The sequence below is a fragment of the Taeniopygia guttata genome, chromosome 4 (assembly GCF_048771995.1).
Source record: "Taeniopygia guttata chromosome 4, bTaeGut7.mat, whole genome shotgun sequence".
NCBI classification, from domain to species: domain Eukaryota; kingdom Metazoa; phylum Chordata; class Aves; order Passeriformes; family Estrildidae; genus Taeniopygia; species Taeniopygia guttata.
Window position 1 is genome coordinate 54,599,071 of NC_133028.1, and position 24,403 is coordinate 54,623,473.

General features: G+C 40.7%; 1 protein-coding gene across 30 annotated transcripts in view; it reads right to left on the minus strand.

The window, feature by feature from the left end:
• The window catches only part of ADGRL3 (adhesion G protein-coupled receptor L3), a 490,266-nt gene that overhangs the window by 189,053 nt on the left and 276,810 nt on the right, over nucleotides 1-24,403 (minus strand). For all 30 annotated transcript variants that reach the window (XR_012055755.1, XR_005980340.2, XM_030271767.4 and 27 more), the window contains one exon: nucleotides 21,317-21,426. Coding sequence is in view for 28 of the 30 variants with exons in the window: in XM_030271767.4 (XP_030127627.4) it covers nucleotides 21,317-21,426 (110 nt within the window). In the remaining 2 variants the exon portion in view is untranslated. The remainder of the gene's footprint in view (nucleotides 1-21,316; nucleotides 21,427-24,403) is intronic.

A 24,403-nucleotide genomic window follows, 5' to 3' on the forward strand; every position in this document is an offset into this window, starting at 1 on the left:
ACTAATGAAAATACTACATGTAATGTAAAAAATTTCTAAAGCATTGGGGAAGAAAGATTTTTTTTTTCATGGATATACCTTGTGTTTTGTTCCTCTTAATCCTATTTTAAACATAAGTTGCCAAACTGCATATCTGAACACTCCTGATTTCCATGCTGGGATTCATAATTTAGTCAAAATCATGGATCAACAAGCCAGTGATAATATTTCCACTGTAGGTGACACTGCCACAACAGCAAAGATTCCAGATGAGGAAATGTCCTGTTCTTTTTGATGGTACTTATCCTGTAGCAATATCCCAGGGCCAAAGCAGTAATAGATAGCAGTCCACTACTAAGTGAGAAAAGACTGTTCTCCCAATAGCGTGCAAGATAAACAAACAACATAGTCATGGTTAATTAAAGATTGAGTAATATTTCCATTTGGGAATGGTGGCAGGAAAATATTACTTACTTTGTCCAAGGAAGCTGTGGCAGAGCTGGGAAATAGTGCCAAAACTGGCTTCCTGCGCTTTAACCACAGTCCAAAATAAGCGTGAAAACCTGCAAGCTTAAGGAGCAAGCACGGATGCTTTCCTAAAGAGATGATCACTGCAAATGCAGCTGTCAGCATCCTTCCAGTGTGCTGTGTGCAGCCTGGCAAGGTCGCTTCGCCCAGGTCTTTTTAAGAATGGTTGGCAGAATAGACCATGGTGGCCTCCCTTTAGACAGACAGTAAACAGCTATAGGAGTGAATTTTTCTTTTCCTGTAGTCCCACAGGTTCAATGCTGTGAACTTCTGTGGATCACATTTGCTCAGGAGAGAGGATGTAGGCTTTGAACACTGATGTCTTGCCAATGAACTCTGAGCTACCTTCTCAGCCGTGCTACCTGTCTGGGTGCCTGCTCGTCATCAGCAGAGTCTGCTGGAGAATGTCTGGTCACAGGGAGAACTGCTCTCAGCAACTGAGGTGGTTTGTTACTTTACAGCATTGTTTTCAGGTGTTGGCTTGCAAACTGGCCAAGCCCTTCCTGGTGACAGCCTCCCCATGGATCTGACTCTATGCCTGAATTCATCAAGCAGCAGGAGGGAGTAAAGTGTGCAAGAAATGCTCCTCTGTTCCCTCAGAGGAAGCAACATCAAAAGCTGTTTCTCTTCCTTTGAGAGCTGTGCCTGGCCTCAGTCTTTCCCAGGTTAAACTCCCAGAACTGGCTGCACTTTGGAAAGCCATAATTTTAAAGCCGGAGCACAACACAGCTACTTCCTCTTTTATACAAGTCAGGTTCCAAGAAGAATGTCTATAGCACAGACCATGGCCTAAGGGGCCATTGCCTCCTGGTCACACTTCTACCCCCCCATGATGCTGGCAAAGGCTCAGAAGCTGCTCACCCCAGCACCCTGTGGTCAGGGCAGCTGTCTTTGCACCAACCTGCTGGTGGTGCCCATCCCACAAGCAGAGATAGCCAAGGAGGTGACAGCTTCATCTCCACCAGCATTGTTAGCACCAGTGAACCATTGTCAATGAGGTCTGAGGCAGCTGGGGCTGGGGACAGGGATGCTGCTCGATGGGCACCAAATACAGGTAAACAGCAGGGGGCAGGAGCCACAGCCCTCTACAAATGGTCCATGGCTGTCACCATCAATTCTGTCTCTAACAACAGAGGACCAGGGCATTTGGGCATCTTACTCATGATATTTCTAACCCCATTTCTGATGCCTGCACAGCAGAAGGCTCGTAAGCTGCAAGGTGAAACAAAACTGGAAACAGATTTGCACATACACACTTGGTCTAAAGCTACACCAGACTGGCAAATGCGGTACTGGGAGAAGAAACATGCCTCGTTATCCACTACCAGAGCTTGCAGTGTCTCTGAATAAAGGCTTTACTGTTTCCTTTCCTAGCAATGGCAACAGAGGCCAAGGATCTCAAAGATGCCACCTTTAAAAACACACAAACCAGAACCACAAGTGGAAAACACAACAGCAAGAGCTGGAGTTTAGGATCACTGAGAGACCACATTGGGGCGGCATTCACTGCAGGGAAGAGCAAAATGAAATGTTTAGATGCTTAAGGAAAATAAATGCCAAGATAGATAGGCATCAATGGGGCACAGCCAGTTAGGCCCTTTGTTATGTTCTCAGCTTTCCCTGACCACAACTGCAAGGGCAGCCTAATGCAGTGAGGCGTGTGACATGCACACAATGGCTTCAGAGTCACAAGACTCTCCACTCCGAATTTTCCTACTTATAACAGCAGGAGTTTACCCATTAGATTATACAAAAAGTCATGTAGTGTAAGCATGCTGTGGGGACTGAGATAAAAATTAACACCAAACTGCCTCCCCATCTTCCTCACTGCCCCTGCTTTTCCCAAGAGACAGTGCGATGCAGTTCCTTCCAGGAAAGGGTTAAGCAGCTCTGCAAAGCACATCTTGCCTCCCCTGTTTGTATTTGGTTGGAAGAGAGTACTCCAGCTCTCAGCAGTGCAGTCCTTGGGGAGGAGCCCCAGGTGTGGCTCCACACTCGTTTTTGTTGCTTTCTTTGTTAATAAATCTGAAGGGGACTTTGGGTTTTGTACACAACGTGGGCTTTACAGAGCAGGTCAGGGAAAGCTCCTGCTCACAAAGTCGATAGTGGAAAATGGCAATGCTGCACACAACATCATCATGCCTGGGACCTGAGTGTGGAGAATGCTGAGCTTGTTGACTGTAATGGCAATTTTGCTTTGTTTTCCAACCTTTAGCGACAAAACAGCTACGTTTCACAACAGGAAAACTGAGACAGAAAAGAGAAGCCATCAAGTTAGGGCATAACTGGGCTTCCTCCTGGACCATCAGGATTCATCCAGATCACATCCAGTCAACACAGAGTTTGCAATCATGACCTTCTTTAGAAATTACAGCTTTGCTTCCCTGCTAAAATGTTTTATCCAGCAATGATTTTGCAGCTCCATGAAGCATTTCTGATTAGATTTTCAACACTGTTACACATGAGGTCTCTTGTACAGAACAGTATCCATACAGAAAATGTGAGGATCGCCATTCAGCAGTTTTCACTGCACATTTCAAAGGAAAATAGAAAGAGAAAAATAGTATTTATATATAAAAAATTTTTTTGAAGTGTTTGGAAACTCTTTGAAAACAACGGTTTTCTTTCTTTTTTTTTTAACAAGTGCATTTAAGCAAACACATGTACAAATGAAGCTTTTTTAAGAACAAAAAGCATCTCCTAGCACCACACACACTCAGTAACTATAAGCCACAATTTAAATCATCTTTAGCACCATCATAGGGCATTGCCCTGCAGTTTTAGGGCAAAGAAGGAACAGAAAGTTTTCAACTGGTCCAAGATTAGAATTGGAGATGGGAAAGATGCAAAACAAAAATTAATTTGTGTCAGGGAAAGTCCTCTACTGGAGATTTTAAAGACAGCAGGGGAAGATAGGAGGAAAGATATACATTATGACCTAACTAATCTAATCAGAAATAATGTGCAGTCTATTTATTTGCTTTCCTAAAAGTAATATCCAGTAGATAGAAGAATGTAAAGTGAGATCTCACACCTGGGGAATAGAAAAGCAGTCTGGAGCACAAAGATAACACTGTAAAGCAAAGACAATGTTTCCTTCCAAAATCCAACACAAGGGAGTGAGGTCATCAGCAAGAAAAAAACAGGACTGATGAACAACCCTGACGGTCTTGCCTTTCCCTCCTTACACCTTATATTGCAACAATCCCACACTGAGAACGAAACATCTACATGTAGCTGGTCCACAAGACCTGCAGAATCATGGAGAGCTTGCCTCTTCTTAGAATGACATATTGCAAGTAACATCTCTTGAAGTATTCCTCATTGGTATCAACAAATTCCAATTTTTGCAAGGAGGACTAGGATCAACGATTAGTTCTTCTGGATAAAAAGAGCAAGTGTGTTCAAAAATTCTGAATAATTACAACTGAACCTTAAACTGAAAACTTTCTTTTTTTTTTTCCCATCAGTTCCCTTGCAAGGTTTACATGCCAAGCTTGCTATTTTTCTCACTCATCTTTTTGTAATTACGCAATTGCCTGAGCATCCAGGAATAGCGCAGGCAGCGTCCACTGCAAAGCACCTCCAGCAGGATAAGCATCAGACATGGCTGCATTAATCAACTCCTGCAGACTAAGCCCTGCAGAGACATGATTGGGTTTCTAAAAACACCTAACTCCTTCTGTGTGCGCAGCCCCAAATATTCCCAGCTTTTAGATCAATTGCATGTTGCAGGGACACACAACAGAGTATGTGTATTTCCAGCAATTCCTTGGTATCAATTTTTAAATCCAAGACAGTTAGGTTTGGGGTCTGGCAGACCATGATGTTAGAAAAGCTCTGCCATTAGGTACTGGGCTGCTAAGAAAACTTCATCTCTGAACAATCTGATTGGGCAACTCCCTGAGAAACTAAATCAAATTTTGTTTGGATTTAAGCTAAAAGTATGGCTACAAGAAGTGCTGAAATTCTGTTTTCTGCTCCATCCCCCTTCAAAAATCTGCCCAAATGGCCCAGTGGGAGCATCCACTGGTTCAAAATTCAGGCCCAGATAATGGATTTTTTCTCAATTAGAAAGACAAGTGAGTGAAGCCAAGTTTCTCTGTGTAATGTCCAGAGCATCACCCAGTTTGCCATGCTTTTTTAGAGCTGCCACACATCAGCACAGAACTCTTTATCCACTGCAGCACTGGATAAAGGGACATCAGGCTGCTGCTACATTTTAATTAATTCATGAAATTATTTGTTTTTTTCAAATAAAGTGTGATTCAGAGCAAGAGATATTTGCATTTTTAATTTCTTTAAAAGGAACTAACAAGGCATATAAATAATAAAACCTAAAACCAAAGAAAAAAAAAAAAAAACAAAACCCTGCAACATTCATTTTCTCTCAGGCACCTCCGATTCAAGATTATTGTAGCACATTGTCTTTGGAGCTTTATTGCCTACACTTTTGTAGACCAAACCCAATCACTGTTATTTTGCTTGAAAGAAAACCTGCAGGCTGTGAAAAGAAGGCTCTAATTGACTTATTTTGTTTTATGAAAAACTGTGTCCCCAAATTCTTTATTCAGTAAATTGAATTTTTAAACTGATGTTTATCATATGTGCAATTGTTTCCACAAATGAATTTTTAAACAGTGATACTGGACAGACCACGCAGGCAGAGAGCTTACCTGTTGTTTTTAAAACTAATGGTTGCAGTAAAAATGTCAGTCTGAAAAGGAAACAACAATTTTGTCTTCCTCTGCTAATTACATAAGTTTCAAAATTGTGTTAGGACATTCATTTATGGTCAGTGTTAATCAGGAGTCATACAGCTGTATGTCACAGCAATTATGTGCATTTAGAAGCAAGTCCATCATTTTCGCATATGATTTTTGTTTGTTAGTTAAGAACAGTTTTGCAGTGAATATATACTGCTAGTCGCCAGTAAAAGCGTATTTCTCTTTATTTTTAGATCCATTACACACACACAATTCATTCTGGGAATGTCTCAAATTCAGCACGGCGGGCTGTATTTAGAAACAGAAGTTGTTCTCAGTTTGATGCTTTCTTACTGATCATTAACTACCACACAGCTGGCAATGAAATCAAGCCCCCAGTTGTCTTTTAAATGCAATAAACCTATAACTGGGTCAAATTATTGCTCTGAATCATTTTTAGCCACTTTTGCATCATGTAATTTAATAGGCATTTGTAGAAGAGCTGACATTACTACTCTCTTCTCATTCAATATTGGAAAATTTAATTGGCTACCTATTTGACTTCAGGCAAACACTGACATAAACCAGAGAAACTCTCGGCTCTTGACCAAAGACAAACACACCATTGGTACCACAAAAGCCACGTGAGCACTAAGGCTAATTCTGCATTCCTGAGAGCAGTCACATTTTGGGACTCTCTACTGGCATGATTAGAAAAAGGTGTCAAAAATAAAATAATTTTTAAAAATTTTAAAAAAGACATTAAAGTTGACTGATTAATTGTAAATCCAATGCTCTACAAGCCAATATCCTCCTGTATGTTCCAGGAGAGGCTCTGCTCCTAAAAGATGAGGTCACCTGCAAAGAACAGCATTTGAGTTTAAGAGACTGAAGCTTGTAAAGCTACAGTCACAGCTGTGCAGGTATATTTATGATAGAGTAAGTGAGAGTGTGAGAAATGAAGTGGAAAGAATAAAAGGGGAGATGAGAGGTGAATTTTCAATAAAAATCTCCCTGAATTCAGGCAGAGGGAAAGGAAAGTGATAAATAATCTCTCTGGAGATAGCACTCATCTTGACACTTAATGGTATCCATACACCTAATTTCCATGGACTGTGATATCACAAGAAAGACTGCAAACCTTGGGTACCTGGGGCCCCTTCCCACACATCCTGAGTTGCAATGAGACTGTCATCCTGCTCAGATTTATGCAGCCCACAAACTGCATGGCAAAAAGAGCAAAGGCCACATCAAGTGCAGTAACTCAGCGCTGGGCCAAAAGGATCACAGGAAGGATGATCAAAAATTGAAGCAAAGAAGAAGGGAAATGCACATCTTTTGTGCTCTTCAAGCAGCATGGTTTGGGTAGAAGAAGGTGCAACTCTTGCCAAGGTGGCCATCAGCACCTAAGTCTGCCTTTTCTTATCCTGAGCTCCAGAGGAAAAAAAAAAAAAAAAAAATCCCTTAGGCCTTGCATAACTGTCACCACACTCCCACACAGGACCCACAAGGCATCAAATTCTACTTTAAAAAAGGCTTTTACATTGGAAACTTTTTACATACAGATCTGGGCACAATACAAGGAATTTTTCCCACTGTCACCGAAGAGCATTGCAGAATTCCTCTAGTTTAGTCTGATAAAAGTGACATAAAGTTGATTTCTTCCCATTAAAATAAATATCAAGAGTACCACTTAAAAAAAACTTTTTTGTTAACTTTAGAGCTTTGTTTTGATTTATTTATTTTCTTTGCCTGAAGAGAAGGTTGTGCAAGTGCTGCACTGTTAAGGGAAAGAAGTCCAAACGTTACATAAGGGCTTTTTGCCCAGTGTCTCTTGGCATGCTTCCTTGAGTTTGAGATTGCTTTGTATGGTGAAGTATTACAGAATAAGATAACACTGCGTTATCACGGCAGTAAGGAAGGGTTTTGCACTAAAGAAATGCAGCCAAAATTCCTTTTCAAGGAGAGCAGAGAGCGCATTTGAATAAGCACTAAATTCAGCAGGGGAATAACTAATATGATTGGTTTTAAAGACACAGAAATGAGTATTTTGCTGTGTTATGAATGTTAAGCAAGACTCTTAAAACACCAGAGGAAGAAAATAAATGCTTTCTAACCACAGTCTCAGCCAAGATGCTGTAGCAGCTTTATAAATCAGAAAATAAACAAATTATTGTGATTCTATTTTTTGAATGGCTACTATCACAAAATACCTTTGGCTCATTTCTTTTGGCAATGTGTCTAGATTCTGCATCATAAACAGCAAATGTTTTTGTAGCAAATTGTGTAAGAGCAATGAAGATTTTTAAATGGACTTTTCTCCACCAGATTAGGCACCAATCCTGCAGATGCTTGCACAGTTTATTTGTTTCCAGATAAGGCACGTACATAGAATTTTATATCTATAGCAAAAGTAGGCACAAGCTTAAGGGAATATAGTTTCCAAGACTTTTTGTCCAATTTCTAAGGATTGCTACAGGTCATCTGGATTGCTCTTCAAGGGCCAGGCTTTTAGCCCCAAAAGCCTTTCACCTGCTGTGTTTAGAGCAATTATTTCAGTTTTTAAAATAAGGCAATGCAACAAATGAGGATTAAAAGAAAAACTGAAGGAATACACAATATTTTCTGCAAAGCCAGGTATCTGACAAAGCACTAATCAACATCATCATGGTACACCTTGACCTCGGGCTACAGACAGTTCCTTGCAGCAACATTGCACAAACTTCTTGAAACTTCAAGTAAGAAGTTTTGCAGAAATTCTCTGTCCCAAGGACCCTTGCGAAAGGTTCATCGATAGTTGTGCTGCAAACACAAATTTTACCCTTGCCCAGACAGGTGCAGCTCCCAGCAAGCTGAGGAAGAATAGGATCCTCTTACACCGGAATTGATGTTTGCACATAGTTTTCCATTGTACAGTTATTTCATGGTCATCATTTTTTGGTTATTAAAGTAGGATGCTATCCAACAAGTGGAGGGGAAGACAAGGTCAGGGATTTGGTTCCCATCTCAGAAGTGGCAGCTAAGCTGCTAAGCAGCATGTGTTTCTTGTTTGAAATGTATCACTTATTCTTATAAACAATAATATATACCATCTGTTGCAGCCATTCATAATTGATAAGATTTGGGCTGGTTTCGACTGCAAAACCCATTTCAACATGAGTGTAGATGTTCAGATGAAAACGTGTTGCAAAGCAATTTTGAGCTTTTTTACCACACATTACACCAACAATGTCCAACTGCCTCCAGGCACTCACATGGGGCTCTGGACACTCAATTGATCATTTCACTGGGAAGTATCAGCATCCGCCCATGGCAAAAAAGGTTTATCTTCAGTTGGAATGACCATCTAGAATCCAACTGTTCAATCACTTCAGGGCTGACCAAAAACCAAAGCATAGTATTAAGGCTGTTGTCCAAATGCTTCTTAAAGATTGACAGGCTTGGGGTATCAAATACCCCTCCAGGAAGCCTCCTCCAGTGCTGGACCTTTCTCAGTAAAGAAACTCTTCCTAATGTCAAGACTAAGCTTCCTCAGGCACAGTTTGAATTATTCTAATATGTTCTATCACTAGATACCAGGGAGCAGAGCTCAGCACCTCCCTCTAACACATCCTTTCCTCAGGAATCTGTAGAGGGTAACGAGGCTGTCACTTGAACTCTTTTTCTCCAAACTTGACAAATCAAAAGTTATCAGCTGCTCCTCACAGGAGCAGTCTTCCATCCCTTTCACTGGCTTTGTTGCCCTCATTTGGATGCATTAGAGCACCTTAACATCCCTTTTATATTGTGGGGTCCAGAACTGCACAGAGGACTCAAGGTGGAGGCTGCATCAACGCTTAGTACAGCGGGATAATCACCTTTTTTGTTTGGCTGGTTATGCCGTGTTTGATGCAACCCAGCATGTGGATTGTCCCCTGGGCTGCCAGGGAACTGTGCTGGCTCACACCGAGCTGTTGGCAACCATCACCTCCAGATCCCCTTCTGCAGGGCTGCCACTCCCTCACGCCAGGCAAAGAATCCAGCAATTGTTCTTGTCAAATTTTGTCCCATTAATCATTGCCTGATGCTCCAATGGATCCGTACTCCCTCTGCAATGCCTCTCATCCCTCAAGAGAGTAAAAAGCAACTCCCAGAATAGGATCATCAGCAAACTTGATGATAGTGCATTCCCATCCTGCATACAGATCTTTGATCCACTAGGCAAATGACCTTGTCATACAAGAATACCAGATTATTTAAACAGGGATCTGCCTGTGTGAACACAGGCTGACTGTGCCTGGCAACTAGACTATTCGTAAAATGCCTGTCAATAGTACCCCACTATGACCTACTTCAAAACTTTCCAGGAACTAGGATTACACTATTAGTCCTTCTTATAAATTGGAATAACTTTAGCTACCTTCAAGTCAGCAGGGACCTCCCCAGACTCTCAAGATACTTGGTAAATGATCAAGAGGGGTCTTGCCATAAAATCTGCTAGTTCCATCAGTACTCTGGGATGAATTCCACCAGGGATCATAGACTTGTCAACATGCAGCTGATGCAGCAGGTCCCTTACAGTCTCACAAAAGGAAAGTCACTGCTCCCACACACTTATGGTCCTCCAACTAAAAGGACCAGGCAGCCCAAGGCCTTCCAGGATTATTAAAGAACAGGGGAACAAAAACCAAATAACATTGAATGCCTCCACTTTTTCTTTATCTCAATTAGAGGGGTGATCACCTTAAACAAGTTTTCTTTAGACCTTCTCTTGTTATTAAAGTACTTTTTAAAAAGTTTTGTGTTATTTGCCACAACACTGGCTAGTTTCAACTCTGATTGAGATTTGGCCTTTCCTGTCTTCTCCCTGCATGTTCAAACCACAGCTCTGTGATTGTCCTTTTATGAAGGCAAAATGTAAATTATTATTTTTGTGTACTCTAGAACTGGTTTGAGACTTAGCCACTTAATTTAATTTCTGAGACAAGATGGCAGAACGGACCAGTCCTCTTTGAGAAAGAAACACTTTTCTCTGGAAATCTCTCTATATTATCATCATTGCACCACAAATTTCTCCCAAATGTGAAGGCTCAGACTCATGCTGTTTAATAAGCAAGGCTGCACTGATTTAAATACTGTCCAGTTTCACTCTCTGCATCCAAATTCCATCCAACTCAACAAGAAAACTCCCAAGTGTTTCAATGGGCTCTCATCAAAGGCATGTGCTGAAAGACAATTACTATACCTCTATTAAGACTGTTTTAAAAAAAATCAGACAATTACATCTCAAACTTAAGACATTATTTTAACTTAAATATGACAATTGAATCAGGTCATATTTTAAATGGATTCTATTAGAAACACTGACTTTTTGTTTTCAAAGTACCAGCCACAGAATGTAGATTTATCACTTTCTGATAATTACTAATATCCTCCCCCACCAGAGTCATCTGGAACATATTTAATTATTGACTTCATTGGAAATGTACATGTCACATGCTCACTCTTCTGAGTAAGTCTTTAAATGGACAAAGGCCTATTTGTTTCGCCTCTGAAACCCCAGCCTGAGCACATAAAGGACCCCCCAAATTAGGCTTCTGTTAGTTGCATACACCATATATAAGATGCAAACACACAAGCTGACATCCATCAAAACTTTAAGCACATGTCTGGCTGGGAGTGTCCCAGTAGTGCCAATGGGAAAGGCCAAGAGAAACCAGGGCTACAACTGTGCCTTGTACAAACACCCACGTGGCAAATTTATCCCTGCTTTACAGCTTGTGCCTCTGCATCTCATGCCCTGGTCTGCATCAGAGCTGGCTCAGATGTGCCTGCGGGATAGGAGCATCTTTTCCCTGCTGCATTTTAGTAGCTGCTGCCTCCACACCTTCAGCTCCATACTGATTACTGACTGAAAGTCTTTCCTGTTTCAGGCACTGCCAAACCTGAGTGTAAATACCCAAAGCAGCAGCAGCAGGATACAAATGTGATCATACTGAAGCAAGACTAATTTCAGCCTGTGATAAGGAAAAAACCACCAGCAGAGATACAGTGTAATTTCATACCAAAGAGAGTCACTAGCCACTCCATTCTGCTCTCCCACATGAGGCTAGACTATGAAACTCATTTATATTACAGTTTCAATGTTTTGAGCCACGTCTTACTAATAAAAAAAGTATCTCCAACACCATTGTTTCCTAAATTTTTCTTCTCAAAGTCAAATATTCAAACTCAAGTCTGCATTTACTCCACGGACTTTACATTCCTTCCAAGCCTTCAGTTTTGCTGCAGACACATGGAACCATCTTTTAGGGATGCATTCAGAATAGCACTTATATGCACAATTTGCTGCTTTAAATAGTAACATAGGTGGAATGACGCCAGAGTGTTTCCTATACAGACATTAAAGGTAGATTTCCAGGGAAGCTCAGCTTTCATTAGGGCACCTAAATATAATAGACTCATTTTCAAAATCCCAAGAGCATAATAGTTCCTGTTCTGTTTAGTAGAACCATTATTTTGCACATCTGAACATCTGAGGTTTTGGAAGCTTTCAGGTGTGTGAGTGTGCATCTGTGTGGTCCTGCAAGCCATTTTAAGGGATAAAATGGAAAAATGTGAGATTATTAATTTTTAAAGCAATAAAAAGGACAAGGCCGCAACGCTGCCTCTCCTGGGATAAAAAGAAAGGACTCAGCTGGATTATGTGGTGACATGCCAGCCCCAGCTGCACCAGCATGTGCACTCCAGCAAGGGACAAGACAATAATTCCACTCACAGACACTGTTCAACACACACAGAAGGAAAAAAAAAAAAAAAAAAAAGAAAAAAAAAAAAAGCCAAACCAGAGTTAATGAGGTGCAGCTGAATAATACCTTCATAAAAGCAGAGAGAGAAACCAGGCAGACGTCATCTGAAAGGTAAATTAAAATTATACATCTCTGAGGATTATCAGTGAAAATTGAGATCTGGAAGGGAATTTGCTTTTGATATTGGAAGGGATAAATACCCACTGTAAATCTTTTTATGTGGGCTTGTAGAGTGGAAGAGAGAAATTAAAGAGAGATGAGATTAAGGCATTTTTTAAAACTACAGTAGACATTTTTAAGTTACCCATGGAGTGAAAAAGGACTTTGGAGGAGGAGATCAGTTTAGACCCTCAGCAATACATTCATCTGTGAAATCAATTGGAATAAATATTTTCTAATCTGAATTGGTCATCATTCCACTCCCCAGCCCTTCACCCTGCCCCCCACACCCCCCTCCCCCCCCCCAAAAAAAAAAAAAGAGAAAAAAAAAAGGACACACCTCAAAAAGCCCTTAAGAACAATTCTGCATGTTCTGGCAATCAGCCCACTGATCAGTGACATGCCATGACTATTTTTAGATAAGAAACCTCTAGAAATAAGTTGCAGGATTTTGTTTGGTGTTTTGTTTTTCAAAAGGATACCCTGTGGAAGGCCCTTTTGCCTTAGTCTTCCACAATTCCTCCCATTTTACTCCTCTTGGAAACAGAAGTAAAGAAAAATAATCAAATACTATGCAGTCCACGTTTGTCTCCTTTGCCAGAGCTTGAGGTGAATACAACCACTGTGGTTTCATGCAGGTCGATACTGCTAAAAGTTGACTGGAAATGTTGTTAGGAAGAAAAATGGAGGAAATGAGGGAAAGAAGTAATACATTCAGATGTATTTGGCTCTCTTCCTGGGAGCCCTTTTAATATAAAGAAAACTCAACAAAGTTGTATTTTTAGATCTGGAAAGATGCATTTTTGTATTTCACACACTAAAGGGATTTGCCTTAATATACTCAAATTTCCCCCCCTCCCTCATGTGCTAGAAGAAATGAACTTCATTCCTCAACTTAGCCACTGGATATACATATTTTGTTCTCCCTATTGGCCAGAATAAAACTCAATAAATGTATTTAATTTCTTTTGTGAATTTATAATAGCATCTGGCAAGGATGGTCTTAATCTTCTTACACTGCTTGCACCAATGAAAGAAACCTTTGCAATACTTCTTGTAAGAGAAATTAAAGGAAAATAGGAATAAAACCTGGAGGTATAAATATTATTTCCATGAAGATCTGTTATAAAATATATGAAATCTACATCAATGTGTCCAGAGGGTGCTTGGCATAATAGCAAAATTTAGGCAATAGGTTTTTAAAGATGGGAAGAAATATATATTTCCCTTAATGATGACAGAATTGTTCAGCGACAATTGGGAAGTGTGGGGTCATGCTTAGACAGCAAATTGGTGGCAAATATCTGTAAGTGTCATGTCAGAAAAAGCTAAAAAACATGGCTTGGTACGGACAACCTAAAGCCAGTGGGGTTCTTCCCATTGGTGCTCCAAAAAGCGTTTGCAGGGGTCAGGCTGCTATGCTTTGTCAGTATCTTTATTAAGGCAGCACCATTTCAGATACTACAAAGATGTCTCACTATTTAGATATGGAATCATCAGCTGAGAAGGTGGGAGGACTGAAACCTATTACTTTACTGAAGAATAGACCATATTTTCATTCTTATTTCTATGCAGTATTGGCTACAATTCCCTTTTTGGCCGAGACAATATCAGTTATTTACTATGCTAGAAATGGGTGTGACAAAGATGAGTTTCTTGAAAAAAGCTAATGAATTCAGACAGCCTCAGGTTATCAGGAACCTGACCCAAAGTTTGCTGACATTGAAAGAAACTTTCCCTGCAATTTAATGACCTTTGATTCAGACTCAAAGGCCAAAGGTAGTCGGGCAACAGATTGAAAGATTTTAAGTACCTTTTCATTTAAGTGAGTAGAATCAAACCAAACCCATACACTTTTTCACTAAAAATTCAGCTGCTATGGGTCAGGATTGGAAAGAAATAAATAGTGCACAGAAGTCACACAAGGAATTAAGTTACCCCCTTAAATTTATAATCTTCATAAAATAAATTACACTATGCATCGCAGTTTTCCACCTTCAACTTCCATAATAAACCAATTATAGAGGCCCTCAGGAGACCTGACAGGGCTCTATATCAAGAAAAACAGCCTATGTGAGAAACACATAACAGACCTACATTAAATTCTTTGACTTATTTGAAGTCTGGTTCTCCAAGTTGCAAATTTTCTGAGACTGAGGTGATGGTGGGGAGAGATGTGAATTTTGCCTCTTGTGCTCTACCACAGAAACCTTTTCATATTCTTTAAAAAAATCCAAAACAATTTCTCCCAGCTGTACAAGCTTAAAAATATAATAAAAATATCAACAAATGTGCAATCAAGCATCCCATAATTACGTGAGAAGTTCATAGGTTGCCCAGGCTGTAATACACTCCAACTCTCATCCACTGCAGCACCTCAGACCTAAAGGAGTTGAGTTTACCACTGTGGTGACTTTTCTGATAAAGACAGCTTGTGCAATTCCAAGACATATGGGAGCAAAACCTGTTGTTTGTGGAGATTTCCAGAACCAATGCATGTTTTAAAGACAGAATGCATCAGTGCATGGAGGCATTTCAACACTTTAAGCCTGGGACTAGGGAGCGGTGAGGTGGTTCAGGAGGTAATCAGATAAACACTCAGGAGAGAGCAAGAGAAAATAAATTACTTTTCACACAAAGGCTCATGCTGGCATGGGTGGAAGACATGAAGAAGCGACCCTCTACCTAAAGGAAAAGGACAGAGATGACAGGAGCCAGCAGGAGCTGGCTTTTCACAGAACCATGCTGGAACTCAGAGATGCACCAAGAAGTGATGGCCTTCCTATTATGGAGATTGCCTAACATGTATCTTAACTTCTCCCCACAATAAAATCCATTATGTTCCTGCTGACAGCAGACCTTGAAACCAGTATGCATTAAAGACACACTGGAAACCACCTAACTTCCTTATTTTAACCCAAACTCATCTCATATTCAAAAACTAACCATGCTGCCATTTATTTCACTGTGCCTTTCAAAAATGTTTATTTCCCTTTGGATCAGGCTACTTCAACTTTTCAAATACCCTTATTTCCCTAGCTCTTAGCTTTCCTTCCCTTCTTGAACATTATGCATCCAACTATTCAGATTGGTCAGCCTGCAGGTTTGCAAAGGCCATAATATCAGGTTATTTTAACTAAGAATGCTTTCCAATGGGCTGTTGTGTAGGTGCGGTCTCCCCACAAACACACAGTAAAAGAAGACTGATAAGGGAAGCAATATATTTTTTTTTTCTGCCTCTCTGGATTTAAAAAAAAAAAAAAATCAAAAAACCAACAAACTAGCAAGCAAAGCTGTAAATTTAAGTGAATACAAAAAAGAGGCTTTTTAAACTGCAATGCCAGGAAATTGTAAACATTGGAAGAAAGGCAATTTGTCAGCAGGAGACAAAGACTCTCCGCTCAGAAATAATCATAATGGATAGTTAGGTCGCTGTTGGGTTTTTGGTTTGGGGGTTTTCTTGTTTGTTTTTTCTTTGGTTTTACTTATTCTTCCCAGCCCATGCACAAAAATAATGTATTTAACAAATAAAACAAAGGAGGTCTGGCTTCATGAGGGAATTCACTCGTTACTGGCCAAAATGTTAACAGTCAGACATAATCCTTTGGGAACATTTACCATTTTCCCTGCTGGGCCTTGAGGGACCAAATTCTCTTGGGAGAAAACAAAACCAAAGCAAACATAAAAACCCAGGACAAAAGAAAAGCAGAGAAGCTGCTAGTCCATTTGTTTAACAAAACACAGCACTGCTTTCAGTGGGCAAACACTGCTTCTCAACCAATGGAGGAGGCAGCAAGAAAATGCAGAGGGAAAGCCTAGAGGCCACATAATGGCCTTACAGCACTCCAGAAATAATTAAGAACTGTATTCTTGGGAAAAGTGGTCTCATTAAACTGTTTTCAGATTGCAATTTTGTCCCATCTTCCCCCCCTCTCTCCCTTTCTCCTAGCAATCTTAGAGCTATGAAAATATCAGTTTGCTTTCTAGTGCTTGTATTCTCTTAAAAATGTCATTATTCAATTATCTGTCTATTCACTGGCCCTAAGGTCCAGCAGAGCAGATATTGTGCGCCTTCATTTAATGTTTTTAAATGCACTTCAGTCCACTTGTGATACAATAAAACTTTATTGAATTCTGTTCCCACATCACACTTACCATCCCTAACTTTTATTGATACGTGAGCCCATCTACTCTTCTATCAGCAATAAAAGGAATATTTCTAGCAAGGCTGTGACCTTTTCTTCTATCACTACAGCAACTGGGAAATGGGATTTCAGGTTCCACGTTTAAAAAGAAAAAAAGTCCTAAGAAAAGAAAGGATGAAATATGCTCATGTGTTGGGTTTGGTTTTTTTTTTGTTTCCCTTCCTCTTGTTAGTATTAAAGAAGAAGGAAATTCTCTGTAAGCACCAGAGATGTGTGGTGCCTTCACATTAGCCCACATGGAAAGAAACAGAATGGAAAGAAAGAACAATTAATCCTTCCCTGGAAGCCATGAGCATTTTTCCCTTGCAAGAAACATCCCTTTGAACAGATCTCCCCAATAAAAGCTGATGAAAGATTGGTAGCCTGGGTGTGAGGCAGGTTATCATTGCAGTGGGATATGCCATGCCCAAGGCACCCTCCTGCTGCTGCCATCCTTTCCATCAATGCAGCAATGGGCTTGTCCTCATTGAGTCACCACCCTTTCGGCACTTTGCCCTATACCATAGCTTAAATTTTCCAATTCCCTGTTTAAAAAACAGACTGCTTCTGAAGGACAACAGTGCACAAGTTACTCTGTGACCTCCAAAACCTAAGGGAACTGGGAGCTCAGGATAAACTGAAGGTAAATTTGACTCAGATACACCGAAATCCTCTTTTCAACACTGTGCGGGATCCTTAGGCGCCTGTAAGGTTGTCTCTACAGGGAAATGAACAGAAGAAAGCATTCCAAAATACCTCTGCTGCTTTCAACTCATACCATTTTCAAAACCCAAATAAAAACTAAATGCAGACAGTCTCTAAATTTTAGTCTAAGCCAGTGAGCAATAGCTGCTCGCATATTGGAATTTCCCCCTCTTCTGCTCTGGAGTGCCACTCAGGAAGGGCAGTGTCACTGCCATGTCCCATGGAGCACATGCGAGAGAAAAGGCAGCCTCACCTGGGTTGTTCACTCTATTCCTCTTTCTTAGAAATACCTGCAGAACTACTAAAACATGGATGGTTTGAGCTGTGAAGTGCCACATACATACAGAGGCAGTATTAGCAAAACCAAAGGGTGGGTTTGGGTTTATCATGTTATTGATAGAAAATGTGTCTGATTAAAGTGACAACTAGCTGGCCAGCTCTCCCAACACCACTGCTCCTGCAAAACTGGGCTCTCTTGCTGGCCACTGGTCTCATGTATGGCTTTGGATAAATCACTCGTCTGCTTTCTGTGCTGGCTCATGAGTAAAACAGGAAGGCCTTTAGCAAATTATGAAGGTGAAATAAGAAAAAATTCACTCCTAGATGTACTGGCACCATGACAACAGGATTGTACAAGCACCAGATGATGATAGTGAAGTGTTTCTGCAATGAGAGTGTTGACCTAGCTTTAAAAAAACACCTCCACCACTGCTGTTCCCATTATCCATTTAACCCTGCTCTGTAAAGGGAGAAGGGCAGAGGGAAGGAATGTAGTAGGAAACAACAGAGTACTGGATCAAGGGGACCCTCACCACGTCAGCTTTCTAATTCTCATACACAGCACAAAACAGCTCAGTCACCTCTCCACAATGAAACATGTCCACAGCTCTGGTAATGGCAGACTGCAGGTTTGCAATAGTATATATTCAGTTGAAAACCATGGACAATCTCTCTTGGTCAGTAATTATTAAAAGCAAATTCAATTTAAGAAAACTGGAGTAGTAAATTAAGTATTCCAGAAGAAAAGGGGCAGTACCTAAAGCATGTGTTAGGAGAAATACATGCCACATGCTAAGGCCTGCTTTGAGAAAGATAAAATTATTTGGATGATTTTTTTCTGATACCAGAAAAATAGGACAACTGATGTCACTGAAGCCTGACAAATAAGGTCTGCTCTCTTTTTACCTGCTGATATCACCTACTGTTCACTGTCAAAGGGCAGCCTAAGGAGCCCAAATGTCCTGGAATGACTGTCCATTCTAGCAGAAGGCTGCTGCTACCAGACAAAGCAACTACAGGATCAGGAATATGAGGATTGGGCTATCTGCATAATCATCTCTCATCTTGTCCACATGGTGAGAGTAACTGCAGCCCCATAAAACTCTCCTTTATCAGGGGTATCTCTAGTGAACACAGAGGAATGCAGTGTGTGGGGTAATGTAAAGGACATTTTACAATATATGAGCTACCTAGTTAAAGGACATTTAGATTTCCTCCATTGGAGAAAAAAAGGGGATGCTTTCCTCTAAAAAATGATATGAGCAAGTGGTGGAAGAGTTAATAAATAAATAATAAAATCTCAAGAGAAACAGATTAATGAATGGAGATCTATATCTTCCAAATTTTTTCTTTGGGGGAGCATATACACTAGCACTATACTGAGCACAAGTGCCTAAGGTCATTCCTAACAACATTTGTTAAAGATGACTCCCCAACCCTCTCCTCTTGAGATGCACACCCTCTCTTCTGCTGCTCAGCCAAACTTGGTGAACCCACTCTCTGTCCATAAAGAATAATTTGAAACTGTGAGAAGTAACCCATCCAACCAGACAAAGGCAAGCTGGAAATGCACACAAGTACAACTGCCTGCTGAAGTATTAATTCCTTTATCATGCAGCTAAGGTGCTCCTTTAGCAGATGGCCATATGGCAGACCCCACCATTTACCAAAGGCTGGCTGCACAGGGGCTGAGGCATGTGGGTTCAGTGACAAGAACTGACCTCTGACAGTAACACGGCAGAAAAGAAGGAACAGATTTCATCCACCAGGCGTGGCTTTGGTCCAGACATGCCTTTGCTGACCTACTTGCCCAGAGCTGACACCTTCCCCATCACTTGGATGGCTTTCACTTATGGGGATACTCATGGAGCCCCAGTGGGGAACTTCTATAGAGTTAATCTTGCCATTCTGAGGGAAGAAATAGAGGCAGCAACAAAGCCAGGCAGTGACTGAGGCAGGAGAAGAATAAAATGGAGCTTTAGGTTTCCCACTCCATGTCAGCACATGAAGGGACACAGTTTGCCTAAACACAGCCTAGTTCACTGGTGCTATACTAAATAACAACACATGAAGATTTGACCCAAAGTTTCCTAGATAACAAACAACAACAACAACCTCAGAAGACTGGATCCTATTTCATCATGTGCTCACCCTTTGTCTTTCCCTGCTAACTCTACTTGTAGAGGCACTATATTTGATTCATAAAGAAATGGAGGAAGCAGCCATCAAAGCTCCTACCTTAATTGCAAAGGCAGCGTGTCAGTTGTCATCCTTCTCCTCCCTACATTCAGATCATTAAAAAAATACTCAATCCCCATTGTACATTTGTCACTGAGCAATCTCTCACATGAGTTATTCTACACCTTGTACACAGGGCAAATTAACACTTTGGGATGTAACACTGACATACTGCCTTTCTGACAAGGCACCACTATTCCTCTTTGTTTTATGTGCAACAAAGGCTGTGGAGGGGTACCAGGTAATGACTACTGCTTTACTACTGAGACTACTGAGTCCCTGGAGGGAACAGCATATCCTCATGCAAATCATAAATCACAGGGAAGTACAACCTGCTATGATAAGTTGAAACCAGTCTTCCCTAACCTGTTCCATGCACAGTGTTGTTTCTGAAATGAAAAGCCTCATTTAGAGTGGAATAACTCTAATTTGGAGTATATTCTGCTTCATAGGGTAGATCCTATGCCCTGATGTCAATATTTCCATGAGTTTAATAGCTCACCCCATAAAAAGTATTCCATTGCTGCATTTAGAAGCTTCACAGTTTTGTTTAGAAAAATCAAATATGGACACACTGAGACTGCTGCCAGCAGAGTATCCAAGTCCCTCGACAGAGCGACTCAGACAAGAGAGGTCCCTTTACTCAGAGAGGTGGTCTTGGAGTTTCATAGAAACCAAACACCACACAGTCTTTCCAAGCTGTGGCAGCAGGCAGGTGGCCACCTGAGGGATGGGGACCACCCCAGGGGCTGTAAGCTCTTGTTTCCCCTCTGGACAGGGTGCCTTGTCATTGCTCAGCCACATCTGCTCTCCTGCAGCCCATGCTTAAGGCAACAAAGATGGGCTTAGCCCTCAAGTCAAACTCTCTGTTTCAGCAAATTGATGCCTCCTGCTGCTCTCTCAATACAACACTGTGGGTTGAAAGCATACATTTCCATACCTGCTTTATTATTTTGAGACGTGTGCTACAATAAGCTTTGGCCTGCTCAAACAGAAAACCGGCATATGGCACTGTTATTCACCACTCAGCTCTCTACAACTGCTAATGAAAAGTGCATTTCTCGTATTATCATGGCAGTAGGACCTTAACTGCATGTAACAAATTTGGCTTCTACAGAAAACAAATTCTCAGGTACATAACATTTTGTAGCTCTGAATTTCCCATTTGGCACATATTGCTTGTCCTCTCAAGTGACTGGCTTTCTACCCTCAAAAATTCAGTCTAAATGGCTTGCCTGTAATTTGCCTTCATAACTTTGGAAGCTTATAAATTAGTATTTTTCTACCATCAAACATCAAATTACACAAAACATTAGCTTCCTACCTCCTTGGTGATACAATACTGTATTCAAGGCACTTAACAAATGCCACCAGTTACGTGGACCTAGGTCAGTCGAAGCACACTGCTGTGTGATTATAAGCATAAACCTCTGTAAAGAGGAGCTGTAAGCCAGCAATAGTGCTTCACTCCTCTGGTGTGCCTTCTCTAATGGGGGTTCCCAAGTGTTTTCCAAAAGATGATATGTCACTGTTATGCTGTACAACACGGGAGACATTATTAGGATATTTTTAACCTAAGCACAAACCTGACACAGAGAACCACTTTTCATATCTTATCAGCTCAGTCTTATATGATGCACATGGTCTACTTTACTTGCCCTTGAGCAACAAGAGACAAGCTCAAGGCTGTCCCAATCTCCACAATAAATCTCTACTGAAATAACAAGTGCAAATTTATCAGGATACATACTGTAAGGGACACACTCATACTGCACTTCCAGGTACTTGTACGTCCCGGGGCACGGGTCTGGAAACACATCGGGGCCGGCAACAACCGCACACTGGGTCCGATTACTGCATCTGGAAAACAACAGAGATGAGAGTCAGAACATAGACCAGACAGAAGGACAGGACAAGAAGCTGAGTGGCCCCTGCAGTGACAAAAACATGCAGGAGCCAGGACTTCAGCATCACCTGGGAGAGCTCAGCAGTGAGCACACAGAGGCTGATGGCAAACACCAACATCTTCATCAGCCAATTACCAAAAGAGAAGAGTCATGGTGGCACAACCCTTCCCCTCCAGGAGATATTTCTTTAACACCAGCATCCTAACCAAACAAAATGCAAGGACCAAACCAACAACAGTGGCAAAAAATAATCATTGCATGTTTTATAGCAGACATAACAGTATGTTTTGCAGCATTTTTATGAAGTGCTCCCACAAAACCAGTTATCTTGTATAATACCACTTAAGCCAAACGAAAGACTAGAAACAACAACACTTCAGTAGGAGAAAAAAAAGATCACCAAATAAGCTGTCTAAAAACCAAAATAATGTTTTCATACAAGGCCTGTTAGGGAAACTTCCCAGTCTTATCATTCACAAGACTTTCGTGCCTTGCATTAGGCACAAATGGCTAAGTTTCATTCCATTATTCTGCCCAGCATGGATGCATCTCCTGAAATAAGGTACTTTTTTCCAAAAAGCTTGTTCACCATGAAGAAGACACACAGAAGAAAATGACCCTCACTGCAGCACTGAGCATCTTTTCAGCTTAAGAGCACATACACAGAGGCTGGGTTCTGCAAGATGCTCCTCCTGAGAAATATACAGGTCCATGGGTGACTGACTTATGCATGTGTAGAAACCCACATTTGCCTCTGATTTCATGGGACAAACACCTCTAATGTACAACTGGTGATGCAAAAATATTTAGCAAACAGTTATTCTATAGAAAAAAATCTTCTACTTCTTTGTTAAAAGAAAAAAAAAAAACCTATTAATTGTCTTTGATTTTTCTGTTTTTTGCATACCAGAAAGAGACCTCCTAAGGGCTAGACAACTGCATTTATTTTCTTTAGGATTCTGCCTCCTCTGATGTGAAATGGGACCCCGACCCTCCTGCTATTCTGGCAGAAGCTGTAACATCCAGCACAGAATTCATTTAGGTCTGCAGTAGAAATGCTTCATGTTCACCTGAAGCTACAGTTTGTCAGCATTAATGCAGATTTTATTTGAGCCTATAAATTAAAATTGATTAATGTGCAACTGCCTTAAGCTCCATAATTTCTTTAATTTTATGGAAAGCATAGTAAGAGTGGATATGCTTGCTCATCAGGCTGGATATGAGATAATCAAGAGGGTTGGGACATTCTCATGTTTTCTAGCTGAAAGACAGTAGTTATCACAGCAAGTGACTAGTTTTGTTATACAGACAGAAAAATAATTTTCTTAACAAAAAAGGTAAGTGTCCTCACCCATGCTGGGATATCACAGGTAGCTCAGACCATGCAAATGGGCAGTTTTCTAGGAGAGGCTTTGAGCATCATCCAAAATTTCACTTTCAACAAAAATCCTTTACTGGGCTCAATGTGCCTTTCAAAAAGCAATTTCACTGGTCTAATCAAATAGTCTTCCTGGCTGAAGGGACAGCACTGGCCACATTACACAGAATAACAGCAATGGATCAAAGATACCTTTCAAAATCACGAGTAAAGATCCAGAATTATGAGGAATTGGAGGTGGGGGGAGGAGCGAACACAATTAGGGTTCATTTGTATTGTGTTTTCTTTCTGTTTGCAAGGAAGTATTTGCTTTGCTTTGACTGGTCAAGCGTTTGCTTATGGCCCTTTCTTTTTAATGCAATAATTTGGACACATAAAACAGAAGTGAAAATACAACCTGGAAAGTTGTCTGTGAACAGCACAGGTTTAACCTGCTCAAATGCATACCACCTTCTGCAATATCACCAAAGAGACTAAAAGCTTCATGATAGAAGGGTTTGAATGGGGAATGCAGGATGCACAGAAATGCAAAAGCTTTTCCCCACAACTCTAGGACATCCTGAAGTCCCCCTACACTTTCCTGGAATGGGAGATGGCAAAGCCCACCAAACACAGGAACTTTCAAAGATGGCGAGATCAAATTATCAGTGCCACTTTTAGGGAGGAAATACAGAAAACCAAATTAAAAACTCTCAAATAAAATCACAAATACTACATGGTGTCAGTACCTCACAAAATTAACTAAAAAAAGGGTTCATCTTAAAAACAAACAAATACAAAAAACCAAAACAAATTAAAAAAAAAACAAAATGAAAACTGTAAGAACTCAACCTCCTCTCTTTTTCACATTTCTTTCCTGTGGGGAGCAAAATGGAATCTGGCACTTGGCATTTTGAGCTTCCTTTTATCATCCCAGGGTGAAATACACAGGTTTCTCATTCCAGCACGCTTAAGGTATGACAGCAATTTACACTAAAAAACATAGGAAAAAACCTAATACATCTTCAATGAACTATTACTGTCAGACATCAGGTTATGGAAATTTTAAGGGGAGAAAGAGGTAAAAACCACCTCATCACTAAAGCACTGGTTGCTCTGCTTTTGCTCATGCATTTTATCCCTTTTACAACAGCTTCTTGGTCCCTTCAGCTTTGCCATATTTCTTTCCAGACAGATTAAAGGCCCAGGTGACACTAAGCGACATGCAAAAAATGACATAGGAAAGGAGATATGTAAAAGATGATGAATCTGTAGCCTTGAAAATGACAGGGAGAAAAAACATACTATATTCATGCCATACTCCATTTTCAGCAAACCAGGCCATGAGCTCTTCCTTGTAAATCACAGGATTTTACATGGAATCTTGGGATTCCTTGGCACCTGGGTCTTGGCAATACTTGCTCCAAACTCCTGCAAGTTGTGAGGCTCAGTGCTGGGTGCTGACCTTTCCAGTAAATGCAGCAAGGATCTTTTTTTTTTTTCTTTTAATTCTTGTTTTTTGTCCATCATGTCCTCTCTGCCACTGCCCACCTCAATCCATTCCCCCTCCCTT